At 43.3% G+C, this 19,686-nt stretch overlaps 1 protein-coding gene across 1 annotated transcript in view; it reads left to right on the top strand.

Annotated features, from left to right (window-relative positions):
- Nucleotides 1-19,686, top strand: part of KANK1 (KN motif and ankyrin repeat domains 1) — a 131,173-nt gene that overhangs the window by 56,126 nt on the left and 55,361 nt on the right. The window contains exon 2 of the mRNA XM_081176160.1: nucleotides 17,292-17,406. Within this exon, the coding sequence (XP_081032286.1) occupies nucleotides 17,370-17,406 (37 nt within the window). The 5' untranslated portion in view covers nucleotides 17,292-17,369. The remainder of the gene's footprint in view (nucleotides 1-17,291; nucleotides 17,407-19,686) is intronic.

Raw genomic sequence — 19,686 nt, 5'->3', positions numbered from 1 at the left:
TCTGTTCCCGGGGCTTGCGTGGGAGGAGGGTTTTTCCTCCCCACCGCCAACATTCAGAACAGCATTCTGAATGTTGGCGGTGGGAAGGAAAACCCTCCTCCCACCCCAAGTCTTCAGGAAAGCCATCCGAAGCTGGGCGGCGGGAGAAGGTGTCCCCGCCCGGCAGCGGAGCTTCGTTCCGATGCCGGGCGGCAGGAGGAGGCGTTCCCCCCCCGCCCGGCATCGGAGCTTCGTTCCGATGCCGGGCGGCGGGAGAAGGCGTTCCTGCCCCGCCGCCCAGCATCGGAGCTTCGTTCCGATGCCGGGCGGCGGGAGGAGGCGTTCCCCCCCCCGCCCGGCATCGGAGATTCGTTCCGATGCCGGGCGGCGGGAGGAGGCGTTCCCCCCCCCGCCCGGCATCGGAGATTCGTTCCGATGCCGGGCGGCGGGAGGAGGCGTTCCCCCCCCCCGCCCGGCATCGGAGATTCGTTCCGATGCCAGGCGGCGGGAGGAGGCGTTCCCCCTCCCGGCCCGGCATCGGAGATTCGTTCCGATGCCGGGCGGCGGGAGGAGGCGTTCCCCCCCCCCCCGCTCGGCATCGGAGATTCGTTCCGAAGCCGGGCAGCGGGAGGAGGTCCGAGGACAGTGGGGAAGACGCGCTGCGCTTCCCCGCTGTCCCGGAGATTTCCCTATGGGCTGTCGTCTTGCGAAGCAAGCCCATAGGGAAATTCGTTTTGCGAAGCGCCTCCAAAACGGAAAACCCTTTCGTCTAGCGGGTTTTCCGTCTTGCGAGGCGTTCGTCTTGCGGGGTACCACTGTAATATATAATGAAATGAAAAAAATGTTTAGATACTCATTTAGGAAAACACCAGAAGGTTTTCTATTGGGAATAGTACCAGGAAGCCTAAAGGAAGAAGATAAGACCTTATATTTATACGCAACAGTAGCAGCAAGGCTATTGATTGCGAAAAACTGGAAAAGTGGTATAATACCAACAAAAACAGAGTGGCTGGCCAAATTATTGGAGTATTACAATATATCAAAAACAATGGAAGAAATTGGAAGGATTTCAAAAGAAAAGATAGATAGGGACTGGAAGGTGTTTAAAAGGTACTTGCAAAATCATATCGAAAAATCAGAACTTCTATTAGAATAAACAAGTTCCGTTTCAAAATGCTGAAATATCAAATAAGATGGATAACAATGTGTAATAGAAAAAGAAGTATGAAATTAGGCTAAAGGTGTGTGAAAGAAAGTAATAGAAGTGGAAAGAAATTGTAATTGAGTAGATTGGAAGTCCAACACAAAGGTGGGGTGAGGGGTGGTGGATGGTGATGGGAAAAGGAATTATTTGTGGGATTGAGTGTAAGTATGTTTGAACACTTTTAATGATTGTATGAAATGTTTGTTTGTATGCTTGTATATGTGTATTAATGATGAACTATTTTAACAATAAAAACTTATGGGGGGGAAGGAATCCTGCCCACATCTGTCCCTGCGTGGGCTCGAACCACCAACCTTCTGGTTAACGGCCAGATTCACAGAGCCATTGTTCCACCTGACACTTTCGATCAGTTGTCCCACCAGAGAAATTACTTTCTCTTGAAGGTGGTTCCATGGAGATGTGGTAAGGTGATTTTGTAAGGTGGTTCCATGGAGATGTTATAACCCAAATATAGTTGTTTTAGTGACTTGGTGCTGATTTTTCTTTTTCTGGTAAAAAACAACAACCTCACTTCTAACAAACAAACAAACAAAAAAACAGTAATGGACATACCTACTCCATAAAGTTTATTTATGTATGCATGTGTTTCTAATCCACACTTCCGTAAAAAACTTACCGTATTTTTCACCCTATAGGATGCACTGGCCCATAGGACGCACCTAATTTTTTTGGGGGGGGAAATAAAGGGGGGAAAATTATTTTTCCCCCCCAGCCCAAGCTTCCCCTGACCCCAGCCCCCAGAACATGCAGCTCTCTGCAAGCGTGGGAGCCCAGCGCTGGGCTGGCAACAGGGAGAAGCACGCGTCTCCCCGCCGTCAGCTTCCAAACCACGTCTCCCCGCTGCCCCCTGAGCTTGTGGGGCTGGCGGTGGGGCTCTCCTGAAGCCTGGAGAGCGAGAGGGGTCGGTGCGCACTGACCCCTCTTGCTCTCCAGGCTTCAGCGAAAGCCTGCATTCGCCCCATAGGACGCACACACATTTCCCCTCCATTTTTGGAGGAGAAAAAGTGCGTCCTATAGGGCGGAAAATACGGTAAATTCAAGGCGCTATACAACATTTTGAGAGTAAAATCGACAAAGGCATCCATAAAACAATCCCATGCATCTGGGCTGATTCTCCTGTTCATGATATTTCAGTTTCCTCGATGCAGCTTATTAAAATCTAAGGCTGTACAAATTGCTTGGTATGCTATAGCAATGCCGTCAAAGTCTATTGCATTTGTCCTGCGTTGTTTTCCTGAGAGAACTGTGTGAGGAACTAATGGAGGAAGCAATTGACATGGGAAGATTTAAACAATATTAATCCTACTGTGGAATGACAACTGAATAGGCAAAGGTTTTGCCATGCCTTCAATTAAGATGCGTTGACAGGAAGAAATTAATCAACAGATTTGGGACTACTTCTGGCTTGTAGAGCCCAACCCTTCATTGTATTGTAATTCTACAATGGACTTTAATTGGAGGGTGGCTTTAGTAGAAAACAACTGAGTGCCCACTTCCAGTTTTACCAAAAGGCCTCTAGCTACATACCTGAGAAGATTATGAAGTTTTGCTAAGTCTCAGAGGTCAGAATTGCCTTAATATTCAAGCTGTTGTTAAGTCAGTGGAAGGAGTTTCATGGAAACCAAGTTGCCCTTCTCCCCTTCCCCAAAGTTGCCTGTTACCCCTGAAAACTCCTTCTGAAAGTTAAGGAGACCCTCCTGAGCAATGTGATATGAGGAGCGAAGGGTCTGCTGGGGAAGAGGAGACCACCAAAACCCCAGCCAGATTTTGAGCAATTTCCCAATTTCTTTAGTAGTCCTGCCATCCTGCATGTTTTAGGTTATCTCCTCACTCTTCAGAGAGTCTTGGGGCTGTCTTGGGCAGAAAGATGGGACAGGGAACTCAGAGCAGTAGCGTAGCAAGGTCAGGTGGTACCCGGCGTGGAAAATTTCTTGTCACCCCTCCACACATTGAAGTTATTATTTTTTGCCTGCAAAAATGGTTTGACTTCATTTTTTACTTTTTTGCGGAGCCAAGGTTGTTGAGCAATTTTTGCGCAGCCAGAGCTATTTTAGCGGAGATCGTGTGCCTTGCAAGGAGGAGTCTTAACAACCGGCCATCATCTGAGAGAGAGCCAGCGGGCGGACCGTTTCGGCAACGGGAAGCCTGCGCATGCCAAAGCCACAGCGTCTCCCGCAGACGTTGAGTGCCGCACAACATTTTGTCACCCCCCTCAGAGGTGACACCCGGGGCGACCGCACCCACCTTGCTACGCCTCTGACTCAGCGGTTATAAAATGACATTGATTCAGTTAACTGACATTATAATTCTTGAATGCAGCAGAAAAGAAAGCAGATTGCTGACAGTAAGGACCTAAACTAAATAAAGGTTGTTGATTAACTACTAAAATAAAACAATTTTATAATTTAAAACACTCCTACAAAACACACCTAGTGAATTTCAAACGCTGCCTCTGAGGTCCTTTTTCACATGCTTCCTCTGTGTGAGGTCTGGAGGGCAGTGGCGTAGCGTGGGTTGTCAGCACCCGGGGCAAGGCAAGTAATTTGCGCCCCCTAACCCATGGATTTGCGCCCCCTAACCCGTGGATTTGCACCCCCTAACCTTAACCCCCAGACATTGCGCCCGGTGCGGCCAGCCCCCCCTGCACCCCCCACGCTACGCCACTGCTGGAGGGTGGCAACGCAAGAACGGGGCCTTTTCTGCAGTGGCTCCCCATTTGTGAAATTCTTCCCCCAGTCAGGTTCTCCTGGCACCTTCATTGTGTATTCTTAGTTGGCAGGCGAAAACTTTCCTCTTTAACCAGGCCTTTGGCAGATTTAGATCTAAAGCCCTTTTAAAATGTGTTGTGGTTTTGTTTTTATTGTGTGTTTTGTGGGTTTTTTTAGTGTAATTTTTTGTTGTGAACTGCCCTGAGAGCTATGGGTGTAGGGCGGTATAGAAATTTAATAAATAATGATAATAATTAGGTGTGGTGACATCTGAAACTATATCCTCCTTTGGGTGGGAGCTGTTTTCTGTCTTCTAGAAGTGGATTAAAGCTCAACTTTCAGCAAGCTATCTGAACTGCTGCTTCACTTTTGGTCTCCATTTTAGCATCGTAGTTATTCCTATAGAAGAGCCAGACTATAATTCCCTTTAAAGCCAGCAAAATGGCTGAAATACTTGGCTCCTGCATCACTTTCCTTCTTGACCACGTTTTCTGGAGTGCTTTGCATATGAAAGAACCTCTTTGTGAGTTGTATGTATCAACAGCTTTTAATTTTAAGTTTTAAACCTCTTGTGTAAAAGGTACAGCTACTTGCATAACACAGCTAAAATGCCAATAAAGTAAGAAAAAAACTAATAGGAAAATAAGAATGCCTATTTTTAAGATGGGGTAAACCTTTCACAGGAAGTGAGCATAAATAATTATCACCAGTAATTGTGAGAGGTTGTAAGCAAAGTGACTTTTTAACGAATTTAAGCTTGAACTTAACATACATGGCACATACTGGCATATGAAAATGTCTAAACAGCATGACTAGAACTGGGACTAAGAGAGACTTCTCTTTTTAATCATAGAACTGTAGAATTGACAGGGACCTTAAGGGTCATCCAGTCTACCCCCTGCAATACAGGAATCTCAGCTACACCACCCACGACAGATGGCCATCCAGCCACCAAGGAAGGAGAGTCCACAGCCTCTTGAGGGAGATGGTTCCACTTGCATGTTATATTCCAATATTTGTATTATTTACAATGGATTCTTGATCTCCAAACCTTTATTGATGACCAGAAAATGATTGCTGAAAGTCTGGGAAGTTAGTCAAATTAACCACATGTTTCTTCTAATGTTTTCCATCAAGTGTGGCTTTAGTGACATCACTTGCTTTGTCCTTGTTAACAACAGTCGCCTTCCAACTTCATCAGTAAAACCGTTGCTGGGAGTGGTGCAAAACCTAATGTGGTCATAGGGGTGGGATCCAGCTGAGTGGGGCGGAACAGTATGGTAAAAGATAAAGGACCCCTGGACGGTTAAGTCCAGTCAAAGGGGACTATTGGGTTGTGGCGCTCATCTGGCTTTCAGGCCGTGGGAGCCGGCGTTTGTCCACAGACAGCTTTCTGGGTCATGTGGCCAACAGGACTAAACCGCTTCTGGCACAACGGGACACTGTGATGGAAAGCAGAGTGCATGGAAACGCCATTTACCTTCACGCCGCAGCGGTACCTATTTATCTACTTGCACTGGTGTGCTTTCAAACTGCAAGGTTGGCAGAAGGTGGGACAGAGCAATGGGATTCGAACCGCCGACCTTCCAATCGGCAAGCCCAAGAGGCAGTGGTTTAGACCACAGCGCCACCCACGTCCCCTGAAAGGGATGGAGACAGGAGGAATGGGAGGATGGACTGACAGAGATTTGCAGGATTCTGTGTTTTATAAGCCGCCTCCATCCTATTTAAATACCCCAGCCCCTGGCATGTTTCTTCTCAGGCCAGAGGAAGTAGTGCCTATTCTAAACTTGTTTCTTATAGCACAGGTCGATCACAATCTACTGGTAGATTCCGGGGAGGTTTTGGTAGATTGCTGTCGATCGCTGGGTCCCTTTCCTTAGCGTTGGTTAAATTGAATCCGGCCCCTCTTCCCACCCTCCATTCTCGCACGATCTGCAGAACGGAAGACGGAAGGCTGTTTGTTTCCCCAGTGATTTGTTGGTGGGTGGCTGTTCCTTTTTCTCCCCAAGAACCCCAAAAAACGGGGCTTTCCTCCCTAAAAAAGCTCAAAAACTTTGACCTTAACCCCCCCAAAACGGGGTAGATCACTGCCAGTTTTTAATTCTGTAAGTAGATCGCAGTCTCTTGGGAGTTGGCCACCCCTGTCTTATAGGAAACACAACACCCATTCCGCTGCTTGGAGACCCCGTGCACAAGGGATAACACAGAATGGAAAGTTACAGATAGGTAGCCGTGTTGGTCTGCCATAGTCAAAATAAAAGAATTCCTTCCAGTAGCACCTTAAAGACCAACTAAGACCATACCAAGAACTAACTTAGTTGGTCTTTAAGGTGCTACTGGAAGGAATTCTTTTATTTTGACAGAACGGAAAGGTGAGGATTCAGGCTCATTGCAATGAACTTGTCCTTCCGGGATAATGCCAGGAAGTTCTGACAACTACAGCTTATATGTATTTGGGATATAATTAGCATTGTGCCTTCAAATTTTGTGTTTCTGGAAGACCAGTGTTACCAACCTGATGCCCTGCATCCATTTTGGACTGCAACTGGCCTGCTGTCTTGAACTGCTATGGTTTGTTGTCCAAAACATATGAAAGGCACCAGGTTGTTGGAGGCTGCTATAGGAGGTGTGATTTGCTTTTCACTTAATGTTGTTCCAGAAAGAATTCTTAAAACTTTATGTAGAATTTTCCATTACACAGTGAATGGTCTAGGCATAGCCCAATTTAAATAAAAAGAGAAAGCAAACCCAATCACACAAAATGTTTTTTTTACTCTAAACACAACACTTTAGTTGCAGTGCATAGCATGCAGAATCACAAAACCTTCAGCCTGTATTTATCATCTCTTGATGGGTCAGAAAGGTCTTAGAAAGATCCTGGGAGTGGTGAGGTTGAGATCTGGGATGTACGGTTGGCATACCTCAGGAATGCTTGCCACATTGGAGAGAGAACATCTTGGATTTTGCACGACCTCTTCATGTGGTGGGTGAGCTTATCTATAAATAAATAGACTCAAAGCCTGAACCAAGCCCTTGTACGTTCCCTTCTACAATTTCTCTTCTGCAGTTTGGAAGGCAAGTACCAGGTCCCGCAACTTGCACAATAGCATTGCAAAATCTCCTGCAGTCTTGTTGTTTTAATACTGTGCTATTTCTACAGTTGCATTCTGCCAGCTGTACGTATTCAGACACATGTGTTTCCTATTTTGACTGTGGAACTGCACTTTGTTATGCGAGGTGCCTCAGTGATTGTTTTAAGATAAAACTGGAGCATGTTGGATGAAAAAACAGTGTATAAACTTTTAACAGGCTCTGGTCTTTGCAGAGCTGAAAACCCCAATTGGGCGTGATAACTTTTGTTGAACCAGTCAGTAGGAGGAATTCAATGTTGTGCTAGGTTGATCTTTCCATCAGTGCAAGCTTTTTCTTCCTCAAATAAATTTTTATTAGTTTTCCAATATTGCCCCATTAATAGCCCAATTATAACAATACCAATTAATTCCCTATTAATACACTTTAGTTAAAGTGGTCCCCATGTGCATTCATTTGATGCATTCATAATCTTACATTACTGGATTCCATGTTGTTATTCAGGCATAGGCAAACTTGGCCCTCCAGATGTTTTGGGACTACAACTCCCATAATCCCTAGCTAACAGGACCAGTGGTCAGGGAAGATGAGAGTTGTAGTCCCAAAACGTCTGGAGGGCTGAGTTTGCCTATGCCTGAATAAGTGCATGGTATTACAGTGGTACCTCGGGTTAAGTACTTAATTCATTCTGGAGGTCCGTGTTCTTAACCTGAAGCACCACTTTAGCTAATGGGACCTCCCGCTGCCGCCACGTGATTTCTGTTCTCATCCTGAAGCAAAGTTCTTAACCCGAGGTACTATTTCTGGGTTAGCGGAGTCTGTAACCTAAAGCGTATGTAACCTGAGGTACCACTGTATTTCTGGGCTAGCGGAGTCTGTAACCTGAAGCGTCTGTAACCCAACGTACCACTGTAGTTGCTTTGGAAGACGATCATCAGGCATCCGCACAACATGACCAGTCCAACAAAGTTGATGTTGAAGAATCATTGCAAACACTAAGTGGCAGTGTTTTGGCCAGAAATCTTTTACCAGCCTTACTTGGACAGAACCCGAGACATTCTGCATGCAAAGCAGTTGCTCCACCATGGAGCCTTTTCCCCAAAGCCGACAGCAAGAACTTACCCCAAGTGCATTTATGCTCACATCTACATGTCGCAGCCATGTCTAAATTATAATTTAAGCCCTACATGTTCCAAGCTAAAGTTAGAGCCCACTTAACTTCTACTGACAAGGAGAACGAGGCGTGTTTAAATAGCGGTGATCTTTTCCCAATGCCATCTGCTGCTTGAAACTTGGTTTCTCATGAGGTAAATGAATTCTGAGCACCTCATGGAAATAGCTCTCACTGGTGCCTCCGAATAGGTCAGCTTGCTTTAGCTCTCCTAGGGTAACTTTTATCTATACTTAGAAGAGAGTTAGGGCTCCCAATCTCAACATTTGAGAGTGTCATTTTAGTGTGTTAACCTGCTGTCCTTTCTTTCCTAGCATTTTTTTAATTTTTTTTTTATAAAAAAACAAGTTTGAGTGTGATGGCAGCAGGTAAGAACCTTCTGAACATGGCTGAATACTGTTAAAATCTGCAGCAACTATATGATGTTTTTATAAAAATGCACTCTTTCTGTATAGACTTCCGTAAGTAAAGATTTAAAATTACAAGCTACTGTTTAGTGCCAAGGAAGAGACTGCTTTAAACTGCACATAGATTACCTGGAGGTATTAAAAACCTGTTCCCCATTTTCTTTCCCTTTATAAAGAAATAGAATTAAGAGGTACAGAATTAGAAAGGGTTGCTTATGTTAGTTTGAGGTACTAGCATGCCTGACTTGCCTAGGGTGTATATGAATAGCCACCCTGTGGATTTTTATATATTAAAAAGCACTCCAAGGGAATGAATTAGTTCTCAGCAAATAAAAATCTGTTCCTCATTGCTACTTTAAAAAAAAAATAAGAATAATTCTGCTATACTGAAAATGGTAGTCCTCTGACTTGGTTGGACTTCTGTAGAATGTCTTCATTGTATGGCAATTTATAGGGTCCCCAGATGTCTGTCAGACCCATGCCTTTTGTAATTGGAATTAGCATTTTGGGTTTTAATACAATTTTGCAAAATGAGTTCACAAAAACTAGCCCATGTGCCCTTGCCTAGGTGTGCATTTGTCACCTGAAAGAGGAAAGGCACCATTTTTACAAAGCTTTCTCTATCTGGAATGCCTGGAGGCTGTCTGTAGTCCCCGCAGCTGATTAGGCTAGTAGGTAGGTAGAGTTAGTTTTAAATACAAAAAAATCAGAGCATCAACAGAATTACTCAGTTGTGGAAATTGACTTACAGATTGCCAAAAACGAAGTGATAAAATGTTGTGTATGTGCCAAACCTCAGACGTTATGTAAATATTATGTAGGGAACTAGGATAATTTCTTGCCAAATCGGATACTAGTCAACAGCCCACCAGATCTGCATCCATGGTACCAATGGGCCGCCCACAGGTCTCTCTCTTTCTTTCTCTCTCTCTCTCTCTCTCTCTCTCTCTCTCTCTCTCTCTCTCCCTCCCCTCATCCCGTTCCTCTCCTCCCCCCATCTGTTAATCTAAGGTTATTCCCTTCATTGTTCTTGTTCCGTTTACCTCTGGCATCCTGTTGGATTTTCATTAAGGCTTCTTCCATTTAGCATCAACCACGAACACTTGGTACACATGTTTCATTCAGTATGATTACAGAAAGCATGATTTTGAATTCATGTATCCGATGAATTACTGTTTTGGAGGAATTACTCTATTCCAAACTTAAAAATGGAAAGTGTAATGCAGGTGGTCAACAAAAGGGGTTTAAAGACTGTCTCAAGGCAAATTTTTAAAAATGTAGTATAAACACCAACAATTGGGAAACACTTGCCTGTGAGTGCTCCAATTGGAAAACAGCCTTTACCAAAGGTGTCATGGGCTTTGAAGACACATGAATTCAGGACGCAAGGGAGAAACGTGCTAAGAGGAAGGCACACTTGGCAAATCCAGACCATGATCAACCCCACTCAGAAACCAGTGTCCCCACAGTGGAAGGAGGTGTGGATCCAGAATTGGCCTCCACAGTCACTTATGGACTCATTGTTAAAACTGTGTTTATGGAAGACAATCTTACTTGGCTACAAGGGATCTCCAAAGAAGTTTGTTTTGGGGGAGATCAGAGCTCTTTTGGGGTGAAGCAAGTCTTCCCTGAGGCACATTAAACTGAACTAAGGTCTCCTGAAGCCTCAGGGACCAGAGAGCTCAGACTGTTTTTAAAGTTATTTCATCTCTCCAAACAGTCTACAAAAGGATGGAAAAGGAAGAGATTGTGTGTGTTGTGCGTGATATCTTGAATGTCCAGCCAGGGACTAAGTTTGCCAGGGCTGTCGTTCTCTTTCTAGACAAGGTGCTTTTGGGCAAGTGGATAGCTGACGGTTAAGGATGCTAAGTTTTAAAACAATAACAGAACCTATTGTAATGCAAGGTCAGTTTTAAGGAATGGAATGTGAACTAGAAGCAACCAGGAAAATAAAGCAGCAACAAGAGGAAACTTTGGACGCGCCAAGAAGGGAGTGCGAGAAAGAAGTGATTGGAAAAGGTGTATTAGGTTTGTCTTAATTTGTGGCTGATTTGGTAAAATTTGGAAAGTCAATGAAAACAATTTGGCCAACAAACAACAACAAAAGACAAGGTGCTTTTGGAAAGGATGTAGATCAGCTGAGCAGAAAACAGCAAGAAAAGCCTGGAACTGTTTTTCATTCATAATAGCTCCCTAACACACATCTCCTATTCTTTGAGACAAGACAGGCAGTTCAAAACAATGTAAATCAGTTTCTGAAATACTGAATCTTGTCTTTGGTGGGCATCCAATATGCTGTCTTATTTTACCGTTGTTAGCCGCTCTGAGCCCGGCTTTGGCTGGGGAGGGCGGGATATAAATAAATTATTATTATTATTATTATTATTATTATTATTATTATTATTATCATCATCATCATCATCATCATCATCATCATCATCATCATCATCCCCATCCCCATCCCCATCATCCCCCCTAATAGAGACTTCTAGGCTAGTTGTAAAAACTGTGCTGGGTGGAGTTTTTTTCTAAAGCATCCGGTCTACTTGGTAAGTTAGCAATACATTGGTACCTCGGGTTACATACGCTTCAGGTTACAGACTCCACTAACCCAGAAATAGTGCTTCAGGTTAAGAACTTTGCTTCAGGATGAGAACAGAAATCGTGCTCTGGCGGCACAGCAGCAGCAGGAGGCCCCATTAGCTAAAGTGGTGCTTCAGGTTAAGAACAGTTTCAGGTTAAGAACGGACCTCCAGAACGAATTAAGTTCTTAACCCGAGGTACCACTGTACTTATGAATTTAGGAGACTCGGAGGTTTTGGGTGGGGGAGTAGAAAATTTTCTGCCCAACATCTCTGGGTAGAAGTGACGAAGCTGAGCTGATGGATTGAAATTTAACGACTGGCTTTTTACCAACTAAGAGCTGTTGGACTACACAAGTATAAAGCACATATAGATACTTCATAGAGTAAATTGATACTTCATTTTATTGTGAACAATTTCATGAAAGCTATTGCTGTCTTCGGGGGTAGTTGCGCCTGTGAAGTAAAGATGTGAACCATGCAAAAACAAAAACAAAAAAAAACCCAAACCCAAGAAGAATCCATGAAATCTTAGTTTCAATGTTTAGTTTCAATGTTTTTACATAGAAAGCATGAATTTGTTTTGGTGTAAAACCACACACTTTGACCCCCTTTTCTGCTGAGTAATTAACTGCTCAACAAAAATATTCCATCTTTATTCCCTGAACTGTGCTAAGAACAATGAGCTTTTGTTAAAAGGTTTTTCTAGCTATCAAATATTGGAAGTAACAGTGTATCCAGACTAAGAAAGTTTGCTAGTCTTGTGGATTGGGCTTGGCGAGTGTCGCATTGCAGTTAAATCTGCCCTTTCGAGCTGAACTTTTGTTAGGAATAGGTGTCTGATTATAGCTTGGAATGTACACAAATATACAGGGTGCTCTCTGAATAGTGTGTTAGCTAATATCAGCACAGAGCTGTAGCCTTAGCTCTTAAATAGTTTTGCCAAATGTAATTTGCTGGAGCTTCCTGTGTGGCTGAAAAGACAGGACACTTTGTCCTGACTCAGAGATTTATCATTGCCGTCTTCAGAGCCGTAGTGTTGCCTCTTTCTACAAGTAACTTTTTGAAAAATGATGCACACTGACAGTGGTGTAAAGAGTAATAAGCAATTTGCCCAGTACCAAGTGTCACAAGTGTTGTGACCTAGGTCAGAGGTCGCATTCAGCCTGCACAATATAACTACATATTATGGAGCTGACAGATGCCAAGCCACATTTAGCAGAACTGTACATTTTCCAGTACTCTTAACCTTGAAATGTAGAAAATTCCAGCTTGGCACTTGATAAGAGGATGGTGGCAGTGGAATCATACATAATGGTTATCCGTATCATAACTTGAATAGCACACTTTAATGCAGGTCACTTATTACTGAGCTGCAAGTTGATATTTGCGGCAGAGGGGAGGGAGTGTAACAGCAATTGCTATTCTACTTTATTCTCACGGTGAACAGATACCAAAATCGCAGTGGTCTTCAGGCACTTCAGTTGCATTTCATGAGCTAAGATGGGGATGATGCCTTAAGAGTTGGTGTTTGGGTTAAAAAACAACCTTTCATTTCTAAAAGAATGTAAACAATGCTTTTTACCATTTGTTTCTGTGATGCCTTTGCTGTTATTCTGCAAGCATTTTCCTGTGCTATAAGTCTGTTCTCATAGCTAATGAAAGTTTGTCGAGTTCATTTATTGACACAATAAACAAAGAATGCAAATAAATAAAAAGTTTTGAGTATATGCAGGGTCTATGAGACCATAGCAATCGCTGCTTAAAAATTGCAATCCATAATTACAGTGTAACCACTAGTTCATATCATCACAAGTCTTGTAACACTGCATATTGTTGAAGCTCTGTAAATGTGAGTCTGCCATCTAAACTCTACGAACGAATCTCAGCTCAGTTTAAAATGCCTCACTCCTAAGCTCCCGAACCCAGAAGGGAACACCTGGGCCACAGGGATGTCATCATCAGCTGCATGTAATGCTAACTATATTCTTATGCAGTAAAGTCAAGGGCAGGCACCCCCAAACTCGGCCCTCCAGCTGTTTTGGGACTACAACTCCCATCGTCCCTAGCTAACAGGACCAGTGGTCAGGGATGATGGGAATTGTAGTCCTAAAACATCTGGAGGGCCAAGTTTGGGGGTGCCTGGTCAAGGGATTTGAACTAGACATAGCCCTGCATTGAGTAAACCCACTGAACTCAGCGGATCTACTCTAAACATGGTGAAGTCTTGAATTAAGCCATAGTGGTACCTTGATGTGGTTTGGGTAAGCTATTCCTGACCTGACTGCCCACTTTCCTGCAAGCCATGTCTGAAGGAGTCCCTTTCATGCCCTGCTGTGGGAGGTTCCAGGGACTGGTGTGTCTTGTTTTTATCGTCACTCAGGGTTACATTTTAAACACTGTACTCTGGCCAAGTGCCCAGAAAAACATCTTCATGCAGCGACTGGCAACTTGGGGAGGCTGAAATTGCAGATTAACTAAAAGTTCCCACTGATGAAGGAATGGCCCACGTTAGAGTTTATATCTAGCAAACGGAGCCATTTCAGTTCTCAGGCTTTGGCAACTTTATATAATCTTAACATTTCACTTACCATAATTCTTACTCTTCAGAAAAAGCTATTGCATGTGGTGTCTGCCTACCCCTGGCACTTGCTGAGCTTTTCTAAAGCATGTCACATATTACCCTGTCAAAATTAATTTAAAAAATTGTCCAGTAGCACCTTAGAGGCCAACTAAGTTTGTTCTGCATATAAGCTTTCATGTGCATGCACACTTCTTCAATCACCCATCTCCTACTACTCTTCTGAGAAAAACCCCACCCCACCCTCCCACTATATATAAGGGTCAGTGTATCTGAAGAAGTATACATGCACACGAAAGCTTATACCCAGAACAAACTTAGCTGGTCTCTAAGGTGCTACTGGACAATTTCCTTATTTTTTTATTTATTTCAACTGTGTCAGATCAACACTGCTACCTACCTTGAACGTATTACCCTGGTTATCATCAGATCATTTCTTTAATCCTCATATTGCAGATCAAATATTGAGGTGAAGGAAGTCTGTTGGCTTGCTAAAGGCTATCTAGTGAAACTGAATTTTGTACTGGACTCACAGAGTAGTGGTTAAATTGAGCAAGTACCATACATGTCCATAGCGCACCCTGCACAATGCATGGTGGATACATGCATTATATATTTTTGTTTCTGTAGTTTGTGCATTATAAGGAGGGCTTTCCTACGCTTAGAATTAGACATATAACACATTTTTTGCTCTATAAGACTCACTTTTTCCCTCCTAAAAAGTAAGGGGAAATGTGTGTGCATCTTATGGAGCGAATGCAGGCCGCACAGCTATCCCAGTGTGGTAGGACTGGGTAGGACCAGTGTGGTGTAGTGGTTAAGAGCAGTAGTCACGTAATCTGGGGAACCGGGTTCGCGTCTCCGCTCCTCCACATGCAGCTGCTGGGTGACTTTGGGCCAGTCACACTTCTCTGAAGTCTCTCAGCCTCACTCACCTCACAGAGTGTTTGTTGTGGGGGAGGAAGGGAAAGGAGAATGTTAGCCGCTTTGAGACTCCTTAAAGGGAGTGAAAGGCGGGATATCAAATCCAAACTCTAATCCCAGAAGCCAGAACAGCAAGAGGGATTGCTTCTTTCACTGCACAGCTATCCCTCTTGCTGTTCTGGCTTCTGAGATTCAGAATATTTTTTTTCTTGTTTTCTTCCTCCAAAAACTAGGTGGGTCTTGTGGTCTGGTGCGTCTTATAGAGCGAAAAATACGGTACATTTATACTAATTGCACAGGATGCAGTACAGTCAGCAGCCTAAGTCAAGATGAAGGGGCCCCAAGTCTAGTCAATGGCAGCTTCTGAATGTGTGGTTTAGGCACAGGCTTAAATAGCAATAGGTGGACAAAGGACCTAGTAAGTCTCCTGATTTTTTATTTTCCCTTTTTTCTTTTTCTCAAGACTTTCATCAGCTACGTGCGTTGATGAATAAGCTTTTGCCTGTGTGCGGAAAAGAAATTTGTTCCAATTTTTGACAGTCCTGTCAAGCCATGTCAGTACCGAGACTCTTGGCACATTGACTATTCAGTGTTTGAATACGGAATAAAGAATGCCTTCTCCCGCCTTGAGAGTAGCATCTAACTTCTATTAGCAAATAGTACTTCTAACCAGTCGTTACTTGTTTTTGCATTTGCCCTGAAGTATTCAGAGCACAGTAATCTCAGGCAGGTATGAAACAAGCATGTAGGAACACAGGATTGGTAAGGGCAGAAAGCCTAATTTTCTGAGAAACAAACTTTCTTCTAATATGCACGCTCTGTGTGACACCTTCTAAACTTCAATATACACAAATATATATATATTGTGTGTGTGTGTGTGTGTGTGATATTCAGTACAGTGGTACCTCGGGTTACATACACTTCCGGTTACCTACGCTTCAGATTACAGAGTCTGCTAACCCAGAAATAGTGCTTCAGGTTAAGCACTTTGCTTCAGGATGAGAACAGAAATCGGGCTCCGGCAGTGCGGCGGCAACAGGAGGCCCCATTAGCTAAAGTGGTGCTTCAGGTTAAGAACAGTTTCAGGTTAAGTACAGACCTCCGGAACGAATTAAGTACCGTATTTTTCGCTCTATAACATGCACCCGACCATAACACGCACGTAGTTTTTAGAGGAGGAAAATCCGTAGGCATGCCACCCATAGGCATGCCACTCCATAACACGCACAGACATTTCCCCTTACTTTCTAGGAGGAAAAAAGTGAGTGTTATGGTGCAAAAAATACGGTACTTAACCTGAGGTACTACTGTATATACATACACAAGGCTGAACACTGCCTGCAAATTGCAAAGTTATATTTTTTGCAGATCAGTTTTCCTTCTTGGTTTAAATTCCCCTTGATTGGTTTAAATTACAGCCACCTATTGCTGGCTAGATAAATGATGCTGAATGATAAAACAAGCCCCACATGGTTTAATCATTGATGTGAGAATGAAAGCGCCATGCAGCTCGCTGCTTCTGAATCTGCACTGTGAACATAGTGCTAGTGTGCAGTTCAGTTGTATTGGTCCTGTGACATGAATACAGTTGTGCCCAGAAGCTGATTTGGATTTCCCAATCCATTTTTCGCACTTTGGAACTATTGTGGCATAACATCATGCTCTCTCACAAACAGTATTGGCAAAGTACATTTCTCATGCTACTGTCTAGGTCCTTCGGGCCTGTCTGTAATTTTCCAGTCTATAATTTAGCTCCCCTTTGCTTTTATATTTCAAATAACACATTTCAGTCAGATTCTGGTCTGGACTCTAATGCCTTTCAAGCAACCTAGAGGCAAATAAAAGTGATGTTTGTTAGTCCAAATTGAAGTTCTTTGCTCCTTTATGTTTATGTAGACTCTGTGTATTTCAGGGCTTCGTTGTTACAATCACTGCCTTATTAATTGCCCCTCTAATCAAAGCCAAAGGCGTGCTTGTGTTACTTCATATTTGCTGTAGAAGATTTGTGGTCTGTGGTGTTTACCAACATCTGTGTTCAGTTTGCTCAGATATTTTCATCTTTCTGCATAGCTGTCAAGCGTCCCTTATTTGGCAGGACAGTCCCTTATCCCAACCCCATGTCCCGCTGCTGTCCCTTATTGATGATGTCCCTTAAATAAGCTATTGAAGGTAATGGGACCCTTTATGTGTCCAGCTGTCCTTTGTCAACAACAAATTGTTGCTGGTTTTTTTGTGTTGAATATATGCTATATGGTAATTTATGGACCTAATAGGTATCTAAAGCCATTTGCACGCAACAAAATATGTATTTTAACAAAGTAATTGTTGATCCCTTATTTTGGCTGCTGATCCCTTATTTTCGAGGCTGCTAGTCCCTTATTTTCAAATCTGTAAATTGACAGCTATGTCTTTCTGTTAATGGTGTGCCTGACGTAATGCTTTAAGTCACTTGACTTTTGAAACTCACACTCTTCTGTATTATTATTTTTAAAATGCATCAGCCTATCACATTTTCTATGCTTAAACTTGAGGACAAGGGCCTATACCTGGTGAGCTTTATAATGAAAGTCAACTAGTTTTGGAATTGCAATATTTTGATGACCTTTTTTCCCCTCTTGCAGGTTGCATGCCTGATTGGATTTGATGCTTGATTTGCATGACTCCTAACAGTCGGTTTCTGGATTTGTCACTCAGCAAGCATGGCCCAGCCAGCAAATATTAACGGCAGCTCCACAGGTAACTTTTTGCCTTATGAGAAGTAACCTCCCTAGTATAGCAAAACTATACTAAGCCTATTGTTCAGGGCATTTATTTTTTTAAATGTCATGTTCTTAAAATGCTGTGTACATGTTTATTCCCCCAAGTATTGAAATAGTATCATGAAATATCTCCCTACCATGTGGTTATTTCCGTGTCAGTTTTGTCATGTCTGAATGTCTTGTGCATGATGTCTGCATCCAAGTTATCCGGTGTATAAGTTGCATAACTGATAGCAGCAAGCTGGCTTCTGTTTTTAACAAGAAGCAACAAATGACCTGGAATCGTTAAGAGAACTGCAAGTAGGGAGACTTATGGCACCATTATGAAGACTTGCATAACCAGAGTTAAACAGAGCATTCCTGGTTTTGTTTTTTCCTTGCCAGGAACAGAACATTTCTGTCAAAGGAAGTCCTGTAAAGCTCTATCAGGCTTGGAATCTTTTCATTGTCATGATTCCCTCCCACTTGTGACATTATCCTTTTGCAGAGGGTGCAACCTCTAGGGTCTGAATGCATTTACTGGGCTAGAAGGAGGAGTCTGTACAGGCTATGTACGAATGTGTTGTTGTTGTTTACAACATTTCTATCCTGCTTACTATCTTAAAAATATCTCTTAAGAAAACTGAAGCATCAACGGACAACGTAAACAACAAACATATTAGAAAAACACACAGTTGCACATAAAAATGTTACTTTAATACAAAGTTAGAAGTGAATTACCAATTCATTTTCTTTCTGATATTCCCTTCCCCTCAGCCTTTGGGTTCTCACCCAGGGTCCAAACAAACATTGCCTTTCAAATGCCATGGGGTCATTTTTTTTCGTTTGTGCATAGCAGTTTGCAGTTGCACAACACTTTTGCATGAAAACTGCATTGTCTATGCACACAGGTCAAGGTGTTTTCAAACTAGTGTGCAACTGTGTCCTCTGTTCCCCTTCCCTCCATTAGGCTTTCCACAGATGCACATTCTCATATTCACAGTCTTTTGGAAGAGAGGGGCTGGGAGATGACGTGTTAATATGCTTCTATGCAGCGAATATATATCTCAGTGGTACCTTGGTTTAAGAACAGCTTAGTGTATGAACAACTTGGATCAAGAACGCTGCAAACCTGGAAGTAGGTGTTTTGGTTTGTGAACTTTGCCTTGGAAAAGAACATGTTCCGCTTCCTGTTGAGTGTGTTCCATTTGTAAATTGAGTCGTGTCCCCCCCCCCCCCTGCTATGGGAAAGCATGCCTTGGTTTAACGATGCTTTGGTTTAAGAATGGGAAAGGGATTTAGTTTGTAAACCAAGGTACCACTGTCTATAGAGGCAGCTAAGATACTATCGTACCGCTTCCTATTTTGCTTCATTCAAAGACAAGTTGGACCTGGTGCTGGGGCGTGGCGCAGTCCTGTCCCAGCAGAAGGTGGCCCTTGAAAACGCCCCTGTGCTTGCGAAGTGCATTCTTGGCACAAAATGGATTCTAACCGTTCCAGCAGAATGAGCTTTAGATTGACAAATGGTGTGTGACATGGGGATGATGTCTATACAGCACCCCATCAAGGCGCCTGCATCTAGCACTGAACACAAAACTGTCATGCAGTGTGTACACGCCAATAGTTCGTGTGCCCCTCCTGTTGCAAAACTGGTTTATGCAGCAGCTTCCTTGTGCACCTCATTGACGACTCTGAAGCCATGCATCTATGCTTTTTTTCTTCTGTCTGGGTGCACCAAATCTGAGAGAAAATTAAGCACCGCTCGCTGAATTACCTGATTTTATTATATTATGTGTCCAACCAGAAAATATGATTCTAGACCCTCCTTCCTTCAGTTTGGATTTGGATTTGATATCCCATTTTATCACTACCCGAAGGAATCTCAAAGCGGCTAACAATCTCCTTTTCCCTTCCTCCCCCACAACAAACACTCTGTGAGGTGAGTGGGGCTGAGAGACTTCAGAGAAGTGTGACTGGCCCAAGGTCACTCAGCAGCTGCATGTGGAGGAGCGGGGAAGCGAACCCGGTTCGCCAGATTACGAGTCTACCGCTCTTAACCACTACACCACACTGGCTCCCAGTTGCTGCAGGAAAACTTACTAGGGTAGGATTTGGCAATCACGATGTTCAAGAAGCCCTTCAACAAATATCCTACTATAATGTAGTTTGAACTTTCCCCCCTCCTTTCTCTAAAAATGGATGTGTAGGATGTAATTTATAATTAGTAAACAAACATACCAATTTTAGTTGTGGTATCTCAGCCACTCAGGAAAGATAC

Source organism: Podarcis bocagei (assembly GCF_964188305.1).
Source record: "Podarcis bocagei genome assembly, chromosome: 17".
Classification (NCBI taxonomy): Eukaryota; Metazoa; Chordata; class Lepidosauria; order Squamata; family Lacertidae; genus Podarcis; species Podarcis bocagei.
The sequence above is the reverse complement of the archived record's forward strand: the minus strand, read 5'-3'. Positions and strand labels throughout refer to the sequence as shown.